The sequence below is a fragment of the Trachurus trachurus genome (genome assembly GCF_905171665.1).
Source record: "Trachurus trachurus genome assembly, chromosome: 18".
In the NCBI taxonomy this organism is placed as follows: domain Eukaryota; kingdom Metazoa; phylum Chordata; class Actinopteri; order Carangiformes; family Carangidae; genus Trachurus; species Trachurus trachurus.
The window spans coordinates 22,421,116-22,439,479 of record NC_139909.1 but is presented as its reverse complement, the minus strand read 5'-3'; the positions used below and the strand labels follow the sequence as shown (position 1 = coordinate 22,439,479).

The window sequence follows — 18,364 nt, the reverse complement described above, 5'->3', positions numbered from 1 at the left end:
GGAGACAGTTTCAATACAAGTTTAAGATAAGAAAAGAAGGCTGGACTACTGAGATTTGGAACTATACACAGATGCTTTAATATTTCCAAAAATGGCAGTCCAACACAATCTAAACAAAACTAGACACAGAGTCCACTTGTGGAGAGACAGAATAGACCAAGTGCTCTGCGTTGAAATCGCCCACTCACCTCAGGTGCAGCACAGGAAGAATGGTGCAAACAAAATTCATGTACCAGTGCTTTTACTAAGTGTAGAAACCTCAGCAGGGATGCATATAAATGGCACCCTGGCCTGGCGCACTGAAAGAAAAGAACTAATTCCAATCAACAACAGATGAGCTCAGCACGCTACAGTCAAAATACAGTGTTCTTTTGGTCAAACTCAGCTTTGTGGCGCTTTAACACCGATACTCCATGGGTAGGACAAAACTAAATTGGAGGAAGTAGCCACCACAAAGACAGAAAGCAAAGATCATGAACTGGCACACATGCAGGTGCTTAAGTTAGATAAAGGAGGCATCAGATCTCAATAACACGACACCATGAATGTATGTTGAAATTATTCAAAGAGACACATTATTTGTATTCCATATTTTATTGATTGATATGATTTATTGATTAAAAAATGCAGGTGGTAACACAATACATTGTTGTGTACATTCAGGAGCGTGATCATTCGGCAGTTATGTAGGCACAGTCAGGACAATCAGGGTCATGTTGTTAAAGAATCAGTGTGTTACTTACGACCTTTATCACAGAAAAAAGGCTGTATTAACAGTTTTTTTTTTCAATTCTGCAAAATCTGGTCAAGGATGCTCTGATTTGTTTTTGGTAGAAGAGAATGTGATACAAGCAGCAGGAGATTTGGGACATTTTAAATGAGGACCTTTAATGTTTTGTAAAGAATAAGCTGACAACGTCCGCTGGTTCCTCTGTGCTGTCTATTTCTGAATCTGGGCAGTAATCTGGGGGGTTGAGCAGTTGAGGGTCTGAGATCCCGACGACGTTGTCAAAGAAGCTAGTGAATGGGGAAAAAAAGTGACAATCATCACTTGGCACAGTCACTGTGATACCAAATTTTATGGTAGTGTTTTTTTTTTTCAACAGTATTGATGAAAGTCTTACCTCATCATCAGCCATCCAAACTGGTCGGTTTGGTAAAGACTGCTGACTGGGATGCATCCAAACTCAGTGACTGTGGTAATAAACGTTCCTGGAGAGACAGAGATGAAAATAACTGAGTTAATAAAACCGCATGGCGTCGGTATAGGTAGCGGCGACAGTTTGAACCATTACCTCCTTGTGGTACATGTCCTATCCAGGAGTCGACCAGCATTCCTGCTAGAGGTATAGATGAGCTGCCCAGCACAATCTGGCCCAGTAGAGTTGCACCATCTGGAACTCCCATAGGCTGGAAGTCCGCCTTGAATGACTTTTTAGTGCATGTTTTGTTGTGTCTGAAAATGTGGTACATGGTACGCTGAGGGATGAGAGTAGAGGGGGGATTGTTGCATTAGACTCTTTTTTTGTTCTTCTACCCCTTTACTAAATAAAATATTTAACGTCTGGTATTATCTGTCTTGAGGATGAGATAGATTTTATATTGAAGCTGTGACATATCAAACTGAGCTGTCAGGACTTCTGTAACTCTGTAATGTCAAAATGGAGCAGTCTGCTATATTTTCATATGGTACTTCAGAAAACAGTTAACCAATCAGAACTGCGCCCCCTCTCTTCTGAAGGGAAGCCGGAGACACAGAGACTGAGATGGTTCCTGTTTTACTTTAAGTCTAATAGGACAAATAAAAAAAAAAGTTACCTTTACAAAATACATTTAGATTAAATTTGAGCACTTTAACTTGCACATTCATTGAACTGCCACTGTATCTCCCATAACAGATTATAGTTTTGTTGTTCTATCAACCAGTCACTTCAAATTGTCTTACAATCAAAGACATGAAGAGCATCTCTCTGACTCATTGCGGATTCCTCAGCCTTAATTTACATTTCATGATTCAATTCAGTTTGAAATAATTTCCTGTGTACTTTTCAGTTGTAAACTGTTGTGACAGATCTGTAAAATAAATCCCATCATGGCCTTGGTCACCTCTTCGTAGAGCAGGAGAACATCCAAGATGAAGCTCTTGTTCTCATACGTGCCCATCTCCATGAACCTTGTCCGTTTCCCCACTGCATCGTACACGTACCGAGCGTTGGCAAAGACCTTCTCATTCTGTGAAGACTGGAGAGAGATGATGACAGTGAGTTTACATAATGGTCATTATACTTAGATGTGAGGGGAGAAAAGCCAGCAGACTCAAAAATCCTTTAGGGAAGTTTTAATCAGCAGAACATCAGGACAGACAGGACACAGATGTTTTGGTAAGACTTTACAATAAGGGTCCCTTCATTAACATTAGTTAGTACATTATTAAGTTTTAATTAACTGTTAACAGATATATTAACAATCATTATTATGTATTACTTACTTAGGATTAGGAAACACATTAATTCATGTATTAGTAAGCAGTTAATTAATGTTTACTACTCAAAGTTAAAGCAGAAGTAAGCGATCCGGTCGTTTTGGCTAATGCTGCGTTCCAGGCAGGCTTTTGAAACCGTAAATTACACCTTCAAGTCACGACTTACGACTTTGTAGCGTTCCAGGCAACCCACTCGTGTTTTTCCGACCTGTTTTACCTGTGAAAGTCACTATAACGGCCACTCGTAACTTCCGACTCGTGAACTCGTACCAGATCGAACTGGTACGACTTCACAGGTCGGAAATACACGAGTTACGGGCTGCCTTGAACGCACCATAACGTCTTGTCAGCCGATGGAGTTAGCAGCCCCCGCCCTCGTCATGGATCTATTGGTCCTCGTCCCTACGTCACCACATTCAGGCACATCCCTTGGCTGCACACACAGCCCTTCATGCCATTCTCTCTCCTCATTGGATAAAACTTGTAGGATACGAGAAAAGTTTTCTGCTCGGCTCAGAGCAGAGCAAAGTGACTGAGAGACCCGTGTTTCGGTCCAAACACTCTATGTAAGTGATTGCTGTCGGAAGATATAACTATTTAAGACTTATATTAACACAAAAATATCGCTTACTTCTGCTTTAATGTATTTAGTTATCATTATGTATGCATTACTCAGCATTAATTAACGCATTAGTTTATATATTAATTATTAATAATGTACTTACTAACGTTAATTAAAGGACCCTTATTGTAAAGTGTTACCGATGTTTCGACCGGCTGTTTCAATGTGTCAACACACATGACACATTGAAACAGCCGTGCACCTCCACAAGTTGTGTCTTTTTCAGTGAGAGTTGCTTCCTTTTTTCTTTAACATTGTATTTAGATGCACATTTCCTGACTTCACATGCTTGAAAAATAGGAACACTCACCACAGTGAGGGCACCGCTCAGTAAAGCAGGACTTGCTGTGGAGATGAAATATAAAATATGTGAATCATTACACTGCAATATTTAACTTAACCACACACATTTTGTCATATGAAATAGATTTAGATAAGCCTTTTAAGTCAGCAATGGTAAACTCTGTTAGCACAAATACTCATAAATAAAAAAGCATAGAAGAGAAAGGAAAACTGAGATAGAAATATCTATCTGTATTCTACTTACTGCATGGTGTAGGCTTGTCTGCCAGGCAGCCGGCCAGTAAACACGACAAAACGACCAAGAGTTGCATGTTTGAACACTCTTACAAACACTCCGGTGCTCGTGTGGATTCACTTCCTTATAAACACTGAGACCGAGACTCCAGGGGAAGATCCAGCCTCCAGGTTTTATTTATAACCCTGTGTAAAAAAAAGGTCAGCTGGTCATCCATCAAGTTTGTCCCGGAAGACAGCGTGTGTGAGTCAAGACTATTACATCTGTACACATTTTTACAACCAAACTTAGAATATAATCACCTAAACCACACACACTTCACACTTCAAATGTACATTACCTTGGAGTTATGTGTGTTTATTAAAGATCGCTTTTCATAAAGTGGCTGTGAGGCCTGTGTGCACTGGATCAGGGGTAAAGAATGCTGTTTGTGTTCAACAGTGTAAGGACGCCATAAAAACCAGCACTGGATTGTTGTTTAAGTGGAGCGGATGGAGAGGATGTTGCTCAATGACATCACAGTCATATGATCTGGAGGTGCGTGACTGTCAGATAAGAATACCTGCATGTCACAGGTGGCCTGTATCCTTCCTCCTCATTAATTCACTCTGTTCAGATCATACACACACTTTATTTAACAACACAGTCACATTGTATTCATGTTAACATCACTGAATCAATATCAAAGATTTTTATCTCAACACTATGAAAAACTGCCAGTGTTACATTTGAATATTTGAATAAAGAATACAGCAATGTCTTATCAGTTGCAGAGTGTTTTTACATTCATTCTGTAGTTTAAAAAGTCAGAGGCTCATTAAATGTAAAAAAAAAAGAAAGAAAAAAAAAGGATGACTATTTCACACTATAGTGTTAATAACAACAATGTGCATTCAAGAGCAGCTTTACGTTCAACATTATTGGTAACAGTGTCAGGTGGTTCTTGCTGTTAGTCAGGTTTGACAGCCATCCACTCACTCAGAGACAATGAAAGAAAAAAAGAACAACAACTTCTAGACATCACAAGTAGGCTATTGGAGTCATGTTTCTTCTCAATTTACAGTTTTTGAGGTAAAATCCAGAGCAGTTTGTTATTGTATGGAACAATATATAGTGTTCTCTCACCACCCTCTTTCATTCACAGAATGGTTTACAGCCCACACAAGAGGTATAAAGGAATATGTTCCCTTATGGAGGTGTAAAGTTTATGACATAATTTGGCTGCATTGGTACATTTGGGATGTGAGATTAAAGGCTGTGCTGAGTTTAATGTTGATAAAAAGAACTGTATAAAATCTCAGGAAAATGTAGGATTTCAACTTACAACAAAAAGGCAATAGTAAAACAGAAATGACTGTTTTTACAGACATAGTTTAAAGGACTTCCAGGTGTACATACAACAGAATTATGAATATACAGTGGCTAAATTCTATTTTGGACACATTCATAATTTCACCTTTTCTTTGTGTGTGTGCATCCCCCCCTACTAAACCTCCCTTGTAGGGCTGACTCAGGTCTGAACCATTTAATAGCTACGCTGCCATAGGCTTAGACTGCTGGGGGACACATCTGGTTACATGGAGCCCTCTCCTCTCCTGCTGGCCTGCCCACCAGGAGCTGCCTCCTTCATCAGGTCTTGTTAACCATTTTTATATATTTTTTATATTATTTTAGGTTATGCAAGCTGCTGGAATTTCTCTCCAATGGGTTAATAAAGTGTTTTCTATTCTATTTCCATGTCTTGCATATTCTGGGCTATAAAACTGTTTAGGTAGAGGAAAATACATGAGATTAGACAATTGATTGTAGCTTAAGTTGCATCAATGGCATGTTTTCACATTTGTATAGATAAAAACAGTAAACCCTCATATTCATACACAGGTACTGATTACCAACAGCTTCTCAGTGTTTCTAGGCCAGTGTTTTTCAACCTTTTTTTTTAACCATGGCATATTTTGTTCATTAAAAAAACCCTGTGGCACACCTCTAACCAAAAATGTTACAAAACAACACAGTGCAGCCTTATACAGTAAATATAATACAAATTTTGTCTCTTACAGTGTAGTTAGTTTATTCTGACTCAGTAATGGACATTGCTAAGGTAAGGTCATTGTGCAGGCTTCTGCCACTACACCCATTGACATAAAAGAGTCCTATTTTATTAGCCAACTCTGCCAAACAGTCACTATTGCAGACACAGATGCTCAACAATGCCAAATTATTTTTAGGAACTAAATAATATTTGTTTGGACACAAACTGTTAACCGATAACAAGGACTTTGGCCGATTCTCCTTCCTTTTTTTTTTTTTTTTTTTTTTTTTTAGCTATGTCAGTCAACTGATGCGGGCTTGTCAGCACGTGCACACTTCCACTCGTGCCTTCAGTCATATTTCAAGAACTTATACTTATGCTGTGCACTCCCTGTGATAGAAAGTCAGAACAAACTTTGAGTGCAACGCGTGCTCCACATGTAAGGACGGTGCCCCTAAAATAAAAAAGGAGGTGCTCTCCAGCCGGCTTCCCCATCACCTGTAGCTGTGTTGAATATCACTGTTCTAGGGAACGGCATGTCTGACCACTGGAGGTAGATGGAGCAGCTGACAAATGGCATTGCAGTCTGGTCCATGTTGCTCCTCCAAGAAGTACCTGATTCCTCTGGCAGCAAAGTTTCCTTTTCCTTCAGGGGCCTTGGTGGAGTGGATCTGGGGGTCAGTGAGGTAGGTCAGGCCTTTACCATTAGCTGTCACCCATCCTGTAGAAAAAGAAAGGAGGATGATGGTACCATCATTTCCACGTGACCAGAATGCACAAGTTATGGAAGATCACCACAGACTTTCTTAGATATTGTGAAACACACACACACACACAAACAAACACATATACACACCTTGAAGGTCTACAACAATGTCCTGGAAGTCAGAGAACTGATAGGTGAAGTGTCCAAAGGCGAGGCCGTACTTTGTAGCCTGGAAACTCTTGTCCTTTTTCCAAGTGTTGTTTGTCAGTTTGACAAAGTCTCCGAGCATGTAGGGCTCCACTGTTACACAGCCCACGATCTCATTTCCATTCAAGATCTGTTGACAAGAGCAAATTTAGAGTTTGAGGTCAATAATATTATAATGGGATTGAAATGATGTGTATATGATATGCTATTATAGGGTTAGTTCAGTCAATACCCAAAATATAAACAGTGCACCACAATCTTACTAGGGTTTAAATTCAGAATTTGTATATGACATCTAGGTAACACTTTACTTGATGGGTGGGTGCATAGCACATTCATAAGATGTTTGTAATGCATTCAACTGCTTCATGAGGCATGACTCAGCATTAATACATCAGGTTACACTGCTATGGAATAATGACATGGAGATCTTTTTCAAAATAAGAGTCCCCTAATTGCACCTGGAAATATAAGAACAAAATACCCCTATTCAGCTTTCTATTGCAATGGTTCATAGCTTATAAATGTTATTTTGTATGTCACTTTACAATACAGTCAGTGAAGGTTTCATAAGGACTCAAGAGTTATTTGTAAATCTTTCATGGATGGTTTATGGTTTATACTTTTCATGTCACTATACTGTTCATGTGGTGAAGGATTCATAACTGAAAGACAAATGATGCTACCACTGGAATGGTTTTGTGCAACTCACCAACAGCGCTTCTGAGGGAATGAAGAAGATCTGAGCCATGACGTCTCTGTCGTACAGACGCTTGTTAAATTCAGTCACATAGTACTGCGCTGTCATCTGTCTCTCCACGTCTTTCAGGTGAAACTGGATCTGCTTTGGCTCCAAATAATCCTTCCCCACATAACTACGGAGGTAAAGACCGAGACAAAAATGAGACTTAAAGGCACCATATTCAGGTTGTGCCCACAATGTGTAGCTACATACCTGCTTAACCTTTCCTCCTGGTGTAAGAACTGTACCCATATGGCAGCTCTTTGCGTGCCCTCCATCCCCATTGGCTCTCCAATGTAAACACTGGTCTCCCTTGCCGTCCACAAGCCTTTTGCCTTGGAGAACTTCAAATGAAGAGCGCCTGGTGGATATTAGATTTATAGATGAGCAGGATTACACCAAATGACATGCGAACCCATTCATTAAACATGGTGGTACTAAAGGAAAAGTTGGTTACACTTTATTTGATGCCTGTCTCTATAACTCATTATAACCATACTTATAACAAGTTATAATGCAATTATAGCACTGTATAACTGTAGTTATAAATACTCATAAATCATCTCATAATGCTTTATAGGAATAATCACAACACGTTATAAAGCATTTTATCATGACTTATAACATCAGGTATTACAGTATAATACGTTATAATTGTTAGTAATCGCTGACAATGCCCACATCGAAATGCATGATAAATATAGTTATAATGTGTTATAACTGGCTTATAAATGTGTATAACTATCATTATACATGCTCAGAAATTATTATAAGGTTATTGAAACAATAAGCATAACACATTATAGAGCATTATAACTCTTTTATAATACTTGACAATTATAAGCCATTATAAAATGTGTTATGCTTATTGTTATAAAGCCTTATGGAGTGTTTATAATGATAGTTATACACGTTTATAAGACAATTATAACACATTATAACTATATTTATAATGCATTATCGATGTGGGCATTGTGAGTTACTACCAATTATTATAAAACCTGACCTTATGAGTCATGATAAAATGCTTTATAGTGTGTTATGATTATTGTTATAAAGCATTCTGACCATTTATGAGTGTTTATAACTATAGTTATACAGTGCTATAACTGCATTATAACTCATAAGTATGGTTATAAATAAAGTGTTACCGAAAAGTCTTTAAGATTCATCTTTGGAGAATTCTGGGAATTCCTCAAAATTTTGTTCCAATGCATATCTTTTTATGATCAGATCAATATAAAGCAAGTAATCAAAGTTACCGGTAAATGCCAGTCTGATGGTAATCTATCTGATAACTGTCAAGACATTAAGCTATCATGGCTAAAACCCAAAAATGTCAACTTCAAGGTCTAGAAGTTGACAAAAGGTCGGCATCTGAAGCCATGCTGTCACTATACCGACATGCTGAAAACACATTTCGACATGTCATACTCACTGTAGGCCGTTCTGTGCTCCTTGAGTTTGAATTGTACCATGTCACTGTGCAACCTTTGCAGCAGACAGTCATGACAGATTCCAGCCAGCAAGGCTTGGTAATCCGTCTGTGACAACAAATACTGCTGCTCTCTACTCCCTACAGCGCTGTGCTTTAGGCAGCTGTAGCATGAGGGGTTCTTCTTCCTCTCTTTTTCTGCAGAGGAGACTTCACTCTGTTGGTGTTCACTTTGATCCTGCTCCAGCATCTCAAATGAGCTCTCTGAGGAGGTTTCAGTGGGGGCACACTGGAAAAGGTTTTGTTGTGGGGTAGCAGGTTTCACAGATTCAGAGTCGACCTCAGTGGTATTATTTGCATTGGCATTGAGGCGCTCTGGAGGTTGTTTCTTGGACGAAGCTTTGGATTCCCATCCAGATGGGAGTTTTCTGGACGTGAGATCACAAGCTGCTCCGCTGGGGTCAGGATTTAATGCTTTTGACGGGAAGAAACTCCTGTCCGACTCTGACGATTCACTGCTTTGGCTGTTTCCTGCTTTTGGCAGGTTGGATGACTTTGGTTTTTGGGTTGTGGGGGAGTTAAGGTCAGCTGAGGTTTTCTCCCATGACGATTGGGAACTGAAACTGCTGGCGAGGGAGCTGGAGGACGTTCTGAGAGTTAGCTGGGATAAAGACTGTGGTGCTCCATCAGCAACTGGGGCTCCCAGTTCAGTCAGATCAGTCCATCCCTCCTCAGTGCCCTCTGTTTCTATCCCAGCTTGTATCACTTCAAACTTTTCTGAATCACTGCTCACATTAGAAGAGGAAGTAGCAGGTGCTGCAGATCGTGGGACTGTATGGGAGCTGGCCGCAGAGTGAAAACCACGCAAATCTTGCTTCTTGTTTTTACCAGTGAATCGAAGCATGCTGTCTGACTCTTCATCATCAAGTTCAGTGGGCATGCAGCTCTGATTCGTCGCATTTTCTCCAACTTTAGTGGCACCGCTCCCTGCGCTGGGCCAAGAAGAGCCTGAACCACTCAAGGAGAACTTCTCCCATGATGATCCGAGGGCATCTGTGCTTCCTAGAGTGCTACACAGCTCTGGATTCACAGCAGGTGTATTTGAACCTCTGTGCTGTGGTTCCTCTTCCAGCGGTGCGTCTTTTGACACTTTGCAGGCCTCGGTGTTACACGCTGTGTTGAGTGTACCGACGGTTGTCCCCAGTGCAGTTATACACAGCCTAGCTCCATCTACCTTGTCTTTGGGTGCTTTACAGTGCGAGCTGGGGATATCACACAGCGACGCATGGTACTTCTTGAATTTCTGCATCACTTTGGAGAAACTGTCTGGAGTAAAATTGACTGTCACATCTTCAATGTGTCTGTAGCTGTCAGGAATAAATGACCCCTTGTCCGAATTAAGGAAAGGCTCCACCCGCAACAGATTCTTGACTTGGGCAACCAGTTGCATGATCTCAGCACAGAGGCTGTCTTTGTCTTGGTTTTCTGCATGACAGAAATCATAGAAATGGGCTAAAGCTTTCTGGCAGGCCCGTGTCGCCTGCGCCACCACCTCCTGAGGATCACCGAGCCATTTGCGAGCGACGGTCAGCGAGTAGGCGGCTTTGAGGAAGGTGTGAAGCTCCTGCTGGCTGGTGACCTGCTCGCCCTCCGCTTTGGTGAGCAAGCCGATCGCAAACGCCTCTTTAGCCAGGAGCAGGAAAGACCGTCTCTGAGAGTCAGGGCACTCCACTGAGAAACTGTACGATAACAGGCAGGTACCTTGAGTGGCCTTGAGGGAAAAAAAAGAAGAGAGGGTCATGAGAAATTTCTATTGCATCAATTCCATCATGGCCCATTCCACCTAGCAACCATGAGTCAAGCTAGAGAGAGTGCAGTATCTGTAAAAATGCCAAACTGAGAAAAACAGCTTTTTGTGTTTTTCATTGTCAGGTTTAAGCATCAAATTATGAATAACTACCAAGTCTATAATTGATTAGATAAAGGTGGACTGAATTAAATGTATTTTGTAGTTTGTCTTTCTGACCAATTTTGACCATTTTATGGCAGATACTGCACTTTGGCTTGGTATTAGCTACAGATACTGCACTTTTCCTTGGTTTTACGCCAATGGAATTATAGAGTAAATTATAGAATGTAGGGAGTACAGTACTCTTTGCAGATACTGCACTTTGCCTTGGTTTCACAGTGCTTTTTTGGATGGACAGCAAAATAAAAAGCCCAATAACTCTGGAAATTTTAGCAGTACCAATATCAAATTCTACCAGATTGAAGAGAATATGCCACACTTTTGATTGGTCCAAAAAACTGCAAAAATGCAGATACTGCACTTTGCCTTTGTAGGGCAGATGACTCACCACATTGGTCAACACATAGAGTGAAGTATACTGGCTGTAGACCACTGCCATCTTTGCTGCCTGGGCTGCTGAGAGAAGACGGTGACTCTCGTCCCCAAGTAAGGCCTGCAGGAAAAAAAAAAAAAAAGACTTAAAGAAAAAGAAAAATCTACTAATTTAATTAACTTTTCATTTTATTTTACTCTTGTGCATGGTTGAAGGAGATTGGCTCAGATCCACGTCCACTCCCAATGTTAACAGTAACGAACCCAACTGTGGGCACACCCACCTTGTCAACTCCCCACCTGCATCTAGTACAGTAAACTGTGTCACTTTGCTTTGTTCTTGAGCCCTGATGAAGACCTCCTGGTCGAAACATTGGCCATGTCTGTTCTTTAATACATTAAACTAAAAATATTAACATCAAGGCACTGTGCGGCATCACTTCACAGGGTTTCTGGGAGTTTTTCCTCATGATTTAAGGTCTAAGGGCAGAGGATGTTGTTATGATGCTGTGTAAAGCCCTTTGAGACAAACTGTTTGTAAAAATGGGCTATAAAAACAAACCTGCCTTGCATTGCCTTATTATGTCAGCTATAATTACCAATTCAATATCTGGATTAGTCCTGAAAGTGTGGAAGTCCTCATCATTCATAGACACCAATACATTGGCCAGTATTCCAAGAGAAGTTCCAATGCCCTATAAAATTAACAGACATGCAGAAAAAAGGTTTATAACTAAATTGTGTTTTGCATGTTCATGAGCAATGGCAACTGTGACTAAATATTGTGGCTTACCTTTTTATCAGGTTGGGGAAGTGAGAAGTAGCCGACCAGAGAGGCCCAGATCAGCTCTGCAGCTTCTAACCACAGACCTGAAACAGAGCGAGAGGATGGTGAGGAAGACACTTATATAGATTTAAGAGATTTTTTAATGCAGGAAAAAAAAGTTCTTACCTAACTTTTGCAAAATCATTCCCCGTACTTGAACGCTCACAGCCTGCACAAGAGCCCTGTCGCTTTCACATTGGTACACCCAGCAACCTATGTATTAGAGATAAACATCTGCTATAAATGTATCTTATGTTACGCAGAGTAATCGATCATTCAATTCAATAAAAAAAAACATACAAAACTTTACCTGTAGCTCCACAAGTATTAATCAGATTGCTCAGGATGTACTCTGCCTTCTGCAGTTTACCTATATAGATAGATAGATAGATAGATAGATAGATAGATAGATAGATAGATAGATAGATAGATAGATAGATAGATAGCTGCGTAAGTGTAAAAAAGACATAGTAATAGCTAGGGCTGACCCGATTACCATATTTTGATAATCGAAGCTTCGCGGACATAAAATCGATTTTAATCAAAGCTTGGACAGCCGGGGGGGTGCGCGATCGTAACATCTGACGGGGGGGAGGGGGGTGCGCGATCGTAGCGGAAATAATGAAAGTAATGGCAAACAAACACTGCATATCTCCAAAATCAGGCAGGTTTCCAGGATGCCAAGAAGCCTATTCATTGTAATGTAACAATTGCCGATGAGAACCGGTGTCAAAAAGGAAAAAAGGAAGAATAAAAAAACAATCGTTCACGGACTTCATGATCGATTACCATGGCAACGAACGAAGCTTCGAAGCTTCAATTTTTTTGGGTCAGCCCTAGTAATAGCAGCAGTTACAACATTAAGAAAACAGATAGCAACCTGCATAAATACAGGAGAGGCCAGAGTGCTAGCAGCAGTTATGTATATCAGTAAAAAATGAGAAATAAGAATACAGATAACAATGCCATGCAGCGCTGCATGGCATTGTAACTTGCATATAAGAGAAAACAGAATATTTATTTATATGTCATAGAGGCCAAGAAACAACTATAAAAATTGGTTAAGAAGAGCAGTGCACAAAAAATAAAAAATAAAATATATGTATGTGTATATATATTTAAAGCAGAAGTGAGTGATCCGGTCGTTTTCGCTAATGCTGCGTTCCAGGCAGGCTTTTGAAATCGTAAATTACAGCTTCAAGTCACAACTTACGACTTTGTAGTGTTCCAGGCAACCCACTCGTGTTTTTCTGACCTGTTTTACCGGTGAAAGTCACTATAACGGCCACTCGTAACTTCCGACCGGTGAACTCGTACCAGATCGAACTGGTACCACTTCACGGTCGGAAAAATACGAGTTTCCTTGAACGCACCATAACAGTCCTCGTCGCTACGTCACCACATTCACGGCGTTCCTTGGCTGCACACACAGCCCTGCATGCCGTTCTCTCTCCTCATTGGATAAAAACTGTAGGATACGATAAATGTTTTCTCTTCGGCTCAGAGCAGAGCAGAGTGACTGACAGACCCGTGTTTCAGTCCAAACACTCTATGTAAGTGATTGCTGTCGGAAGATATAACTATTTAAGACTTATATTAACACAAATATATCACTCACTTCTGCTTTAAATATATGTATATACCGTATTTTTATCCAACTCTGCATCACCATACACAAAATAATCTAGAAGTAGTGTGATCACCAGTCCTATAACCTTAGCAACCCCACCCTTCCACCACACTGTACCAGAGTTGAGGTAGACCCTGGCCTGTCGTATGACCAGCTGGGGGGCCACGGGGGTGTCGGGATGGCGTCTGTGAAGCAGCTTGGTGATCATAAGCAGCCGGCTGGACTCGTCCGTCCAGTAGAGGAAACGGTCCACTAGGAAGACCACTGCCAGCGCTGTGGCTGCTTCCTGAGCCACAATGGAAGCCTTTAACACAGCCTGACAAGAGAGGAAACATATTAAAGTAAAACCGGCAAGACCAATAACAACCGGGGGAAATAACACTGGTCACTCAGCTCTGTCATTATTACCAGTAGCTGTGGCAAGTGCTTCTTGATGAGGTCACTGAGGTTAGTTTTGTCGTTGGCGCTGACTGAGAGCTTGTACTGCCACTTCTCTGGCACGAAGGGCCACTTCATCTCCACAGCCTCTTCCAGGAGAGAAGCCAGTTCAGCACACAGCGACTCTACGGGAAATAAGAGTAAGTAGGAGGAATATTTAAAGTCAAACAGAAGTGTGTGGCAGAGCAGAGATCAACAGACATAAAATGCCTTGAGGTAAAAGTCCCAGATAAAATGGGCAAAAACTTGTTTAGCATTATTTTAAGGAGAGAATGATTTTATGTAAATCAATGTAAGAAAGTGTTACATTAGGAAATCCATCCAAATTACTGTTGTTATCAGTGCCACAGGGCTGTGCTCCAAGACTTCTGGGAATTTACTACTGCTTTAGCACACTTTCATCCAGAGACTTGATTTAAGCTTTAAAATGTAGACAAAAGTCACATTTTTGTAGGTTTTATAGTTTTGATCAATCATTGTTCATGATCATAATCATTTCTGGAGAAATGTTGAGATGAATGTGTGTGTTTTGGACAGTATGTTCAGGCTGGAGTGGGAGAAGTTGTCTGAAACTGTCTGAAATGTCTCTCTTTCCCTGCTGCCACTGGCCACAAATTACACTCTACACACATGATTTGTTCCACAGTTGTAGACAATGTGCTCATAAGCAGAGGCTGCACTCAGATTCTAAACTGCGAGTCTCTGAGTGCAGCCAGGTCCCTTCCTGCTCCCCATTGACTCCTCATTGACTCCAATACAAAATTTGGAGCAGATTTCCCAAGAAAGGCAGAAGTGCATCGTGGATGTGGATGGATCACGAGGGTTTCCAAAATATTAACTTCTCTTGCTTATTGCTTCTTTTTTTGACAGGAGCTTCTGTTTTATCACAATCAGCCCAAATGTGAGACCAGCACTGAGGCAGAAAATCGTCTTTTTCTCTGCGTTCTGCCTCAGCCTGAGATCCGTCTATCGTCAGGCAACCCCATCAAATTGCCATAGCAACCTCTCAGTCACTCCTCTGATACCATAATGTGTATATGAAGTCTCTGTGAAACACTGACAGACAAACTGTGAAAGCAAAATGTAGCAAAATGTCGGACGTTTGGCAACATTTCAGTTTTTGTAAAACTTGTTTTGAAAAGTGCAATATGGATAAAGTTATTATTATCAATGGTTATTATGTTACACTGGAAAGTCCCACCAGCAAAACAGGTGATGTGAACAGGATGGACTGCTGCAGCATGGGGAACTAGTGTGGGAAATGTTGCTGATGAAGTCTAACACTGACACATGCCTCACGGCAGGCAGCCATCATGTCCTCCACTCAGTCAGCTGACACAGTCAGATGACATCTATACTCTACTACTGTACCTGTAGGGTATGTGACCTTTAACTACAGTAAGTGAAACTTAACAGACCTGCTCTACCTCCCTGAGCAGGTCTGTTCATGGTGTAAAATATATACCCACTGTATAATACTTTTATATCTCTTAAGAAATGTATTTGTAAAATTCTGTATTTCCACATTTCTTCCTCTGGATGTGGAAATGAATATGGGTCATGCATCTCTGACAGATTCAAATCTGAAAAGACGCAGTTAACTCACTGTACATGTGTCGTATGGACGCGTCTCATTTCAAATTTCATCCTCCAGCACAAACCACTTGACATTATTGGTTCTACTCCCAGTTCCCAGTTGGTGGTTGTATCTCCTTATTTGACAGCTTAATTTGATAAATAATGGAAGCAGAGCTTTTAATAATAGGGAACTGATAATGTGCAGAAACATTTTGCAGTAATTCGAGTTGTGGATTTGCTTCAGGGCTATTTTGGGATTCTTATTAAGTTTATATAAATGTCTTAAATGGTCAACCTTTCACATGTTACATGTGGCCACTTGGATGGTAAAGGAATATGCTATGCTTAAGTTGAGAAGATGATTTACAATGAATGAACACCAGAAAAGTTACACATAAGGAAATTCTGTCAGATTCAATCCAACTTCATGTTGGATTTACAGACAATTAGTAAACAGCGCCTTCGTCCCTAATTCTCAACACAAATCTCTGATCCTCCCAAATCCCAATCCTGAGTCAAAACTGACCGAACACTACCATCTTGTGTCTGACCTCTGCAGCTGCAGTGCCTGAGCCTCTGTTCCTCAGTGGGCTGGGTGTACTGCTGAGCCGCTGCCTTGGCTGCTCTGAGGCAATCCTCCAGTAAATCCCCCACCTCCTGACTGCCCATTCTGCTGAAACAGCTGTTGCGTTGGCTGGAATGAAATGAAGTCCTGCTTTTTTCTCGACCTCTTCACCTCAGTTCCCGTATTAGAGTTATTCAAGAGGAGGGAAAACCCGTGGAATGTCCAGGGCGCTGTTGAGAAAGGATTGCCCCGTCAGGAAGTTTCAAATCACACAACAATCAACTCAAATCTCAAATCAACCATAAGAAATGAACATAAAACATGAGACAAAAACAAACAATGATCCCTCAGCCAACTGAGCTCCAAATACATGGACATCACACCTTTATCAGAGTATGTGTCTACAATATACAACACTTTATTCTTAGGTTACTTCCAGTTAATGCAATCAGAAATAGTAGATAGATAGATAGATAGATAGATAGATAGATAGATAGATAGATAGATATAGACCTTATTTGTCATTCATTGAACATACACCTTGCTCTGAATGCATGAATGAAATTACGTTTCTGTGGCTCTGACTGATAAAAAAAGAAACACTAATAAATTAAAAAGAGGCTATATAGTAAAATAAATATATACATAAAAGAAACTACACGAGATAATTGCACACTGGAGCTGTGTCATGTTGTGATATTATGCATTATATTTTCAGATTAATAGGAAAAGTTAGTGTAGATGTTTACTTTCAATCTAATGATGACAAATGATCTATACTATGGTGTAGGACGCTATTATTTCTTCATAGACTGACATGTAGCCTTATTTGAAAACGTGAAAGGCAAAACCAAAACACAGACAGGTAATCCCACTCCAGCAGACCTGTAACAGACATGTTTATCTATGTTTTGGACTCTAACTAACTTCAACAGTTTATCACCATTGTTTAATACACGGACTTAGATTCTAACTTAATACACGGCGCTAAATCAACAACACAACCTACTTGTCTTTTGGTCTTCCTCGTCTTCCTGGTAAGGGAAGGACTACGCGGTGCTGCCTTCAGGCGCTGTCGGAAATTTTGACACTTTCAATTTGAGTGAAGTCGCCTGGATCTGACACGGGTGAGTTTTACCAATAGAAAAACCTCACGCCTATCAAAGCCACAACAAACCATATGACTTATTACTACGATTATTATTAGTGCTTAAATCAGCCATTTATAATAAACCCCGTCGTTTATTTTAGGCTACAACACGACCAGGACTTTCCTTTCACATTTACATCAATTCATAGTGAAAATTAAGTTAGACTTGTCCAAGCTGGTACTGACACTGCTTTATATAGAGATTTATGAACACATCAATAAATGTATTCCCCTTTAAAGGGATAGTAGCATTTTTTTTAAAAGTGGGGTTGTATGATCTATAGCCCCTAAGTAGCCTACTTTAATTGCAGTAGAAGACTCTCTGCACTCTTCCCGTTAGCAATGCCAGCCCATAATAGCCCTGCCCAGAGATTTACAACATAGGCTACAGTGTTGTGAACAGACCCAAAGAAACGGCCTAAAAGAGGTTTTTTCTGAAAAAAAAATACACAGTTCCATTGTTCGCTATGATACAATTTTTTCCAGCCCTTCAAAGCGCAGGAAAAACGCAGTTTTTAACTGTGTATTTTTTTTTCAGGTAAAACCTCTTTTAGGCCGTGAAAATAGGCTGTTTCTTTGGGTCTGTTCACAACACTGTATGTTGTAAATCTCTGGGCAGGGCTATGGGCTGGCGTTGCTAACGGGAGGAGTGTAGAGAGTCTTCTACTGTAATTAAAGTACTTAGGGGCTATTTGTAGATCATACAACCCCACTTTAAAAAGAATGCTACTATCCCTTTAACACTGCAGCAGCACTGTGTCTCTTGTTTCCTTACTTATATTAAAAGCACGTTAAAACAAAGTTAAAAGTTTCACATATCTCATCCATCCCACCGGGGGGAGGATGTTGATTGACAGGTCGCGCAGATATGCCACAGCCTGCAGCCCAGTGATCTGATGGACCGCTGCTGGTGCCTAATAGTGCGTATAGCCTATGTGGCCCCGCGCGTGCACAACAACAAAGCGAAGCATGTGGACCGAGATAGGGAGCGTGGTGCGGTGGTGTTGCTGTGATGCGACCAATAGGCGGGACTGTGGCTCTGCAGTGTAACTGTGTGTGTGTGTGTGTGTGT

At 40.7% G+C, this 18,364-nt stretch overlaps 2 protein-coding genes across 2 annotated transcripts; both read right to left on the bottom strand.

Moving 5' to 3' along the window:
* Positions 1 to 647: 647 nt before the first annotated feature.
* Positions 648 to 4,081, bottom strand: LOC311001735 (ependymin-like). The gene is made up of 7 exons (XM_083992857.1): positions 3,983 to 4,081; positions 3,652 to 3,827; positions 3,415 to 3,449; positions 2,107 to 2,241; positions 1,296 to 1,479; positions 1,125 to 1,212; positions 648 to 1,017 (listed from the first exon to the last, which is right to left on the bottom strand). The coding sequence occupies exons 2-7, from the start codon at positions 3,716 to 3,718 to the stop codon at positions 888 to 890; spliced, it is 639 nt and encodes a 212-aa protein (XP_083848983.1). The 5' UTR covers positions 3,719 to 3,827; positions 3,983 to 4,081; the 3' UTR covers positions 648 to 887.
* Positions 4,082 to 6,198: 2,117 nt separating this feature from the next.
* Positions 6,199 to 16,370, bottom strand: alpk1 (alpha-kinase 1; the record flags this gene model as incomplete). Its single annotated transcript, XM_083993117.1, has 13 exons — positions 16,129 to 16,370; positions 13,970 to 14,124; positions 13,679 to 13,877; positions 12,242 to 12,301; positions 12,058 to 12,144; positions 11,899 to 11,975; positions 11,705 to 11,800; positions 11,122 to 11,226; positions 8,768 to 10,535; positions 7,543 to 7,690; positions 7,300 to 7,462; positions 6,531 to 6,717; positions 6,199 to 6,395 (listed from the first exon to the last, which is right to left on the bottom strand). The coding sequence occupies exons 1-13, from the start codon at positions 16,244 to 16,246 to the stop codon at positions 6,199 to 6,201; spliced, it is 3,360 nt and encodes a 1,119-aa protein (XP_083849243.1). The 5' UTR covers positions 16,247 to 16,370.
* Between the last annotated feature and the right edge of the window lie 1,994 nt (positions 16,371 to 18,364).

Excerpts from the sequence above, each read along its gene's own strand:
- LOC311001735 (XM_083992857.1), bottom strand. The coding sequence starts at position 3,718 with ATGCAACTCTTGGTCGTTTTGTCGTGTTTACTGGCCGGCTGCCTGGCA. Across the intron at positions 1,213-1,295 it reads AGGACATGTACCACAAGGAG|GAACGTTTATTACCACAGTC; the intron begins GTAATGGTTCAA and ends CTGTCTCTCCAG. Across the intron at positions 1,018-1,124 it reads TTTGGATGGCTGATGATGAG|CTTCTTTGACAACGTCGTCG; the intron begins GTAAGACTTTCA and ends CCCATTCACTAG.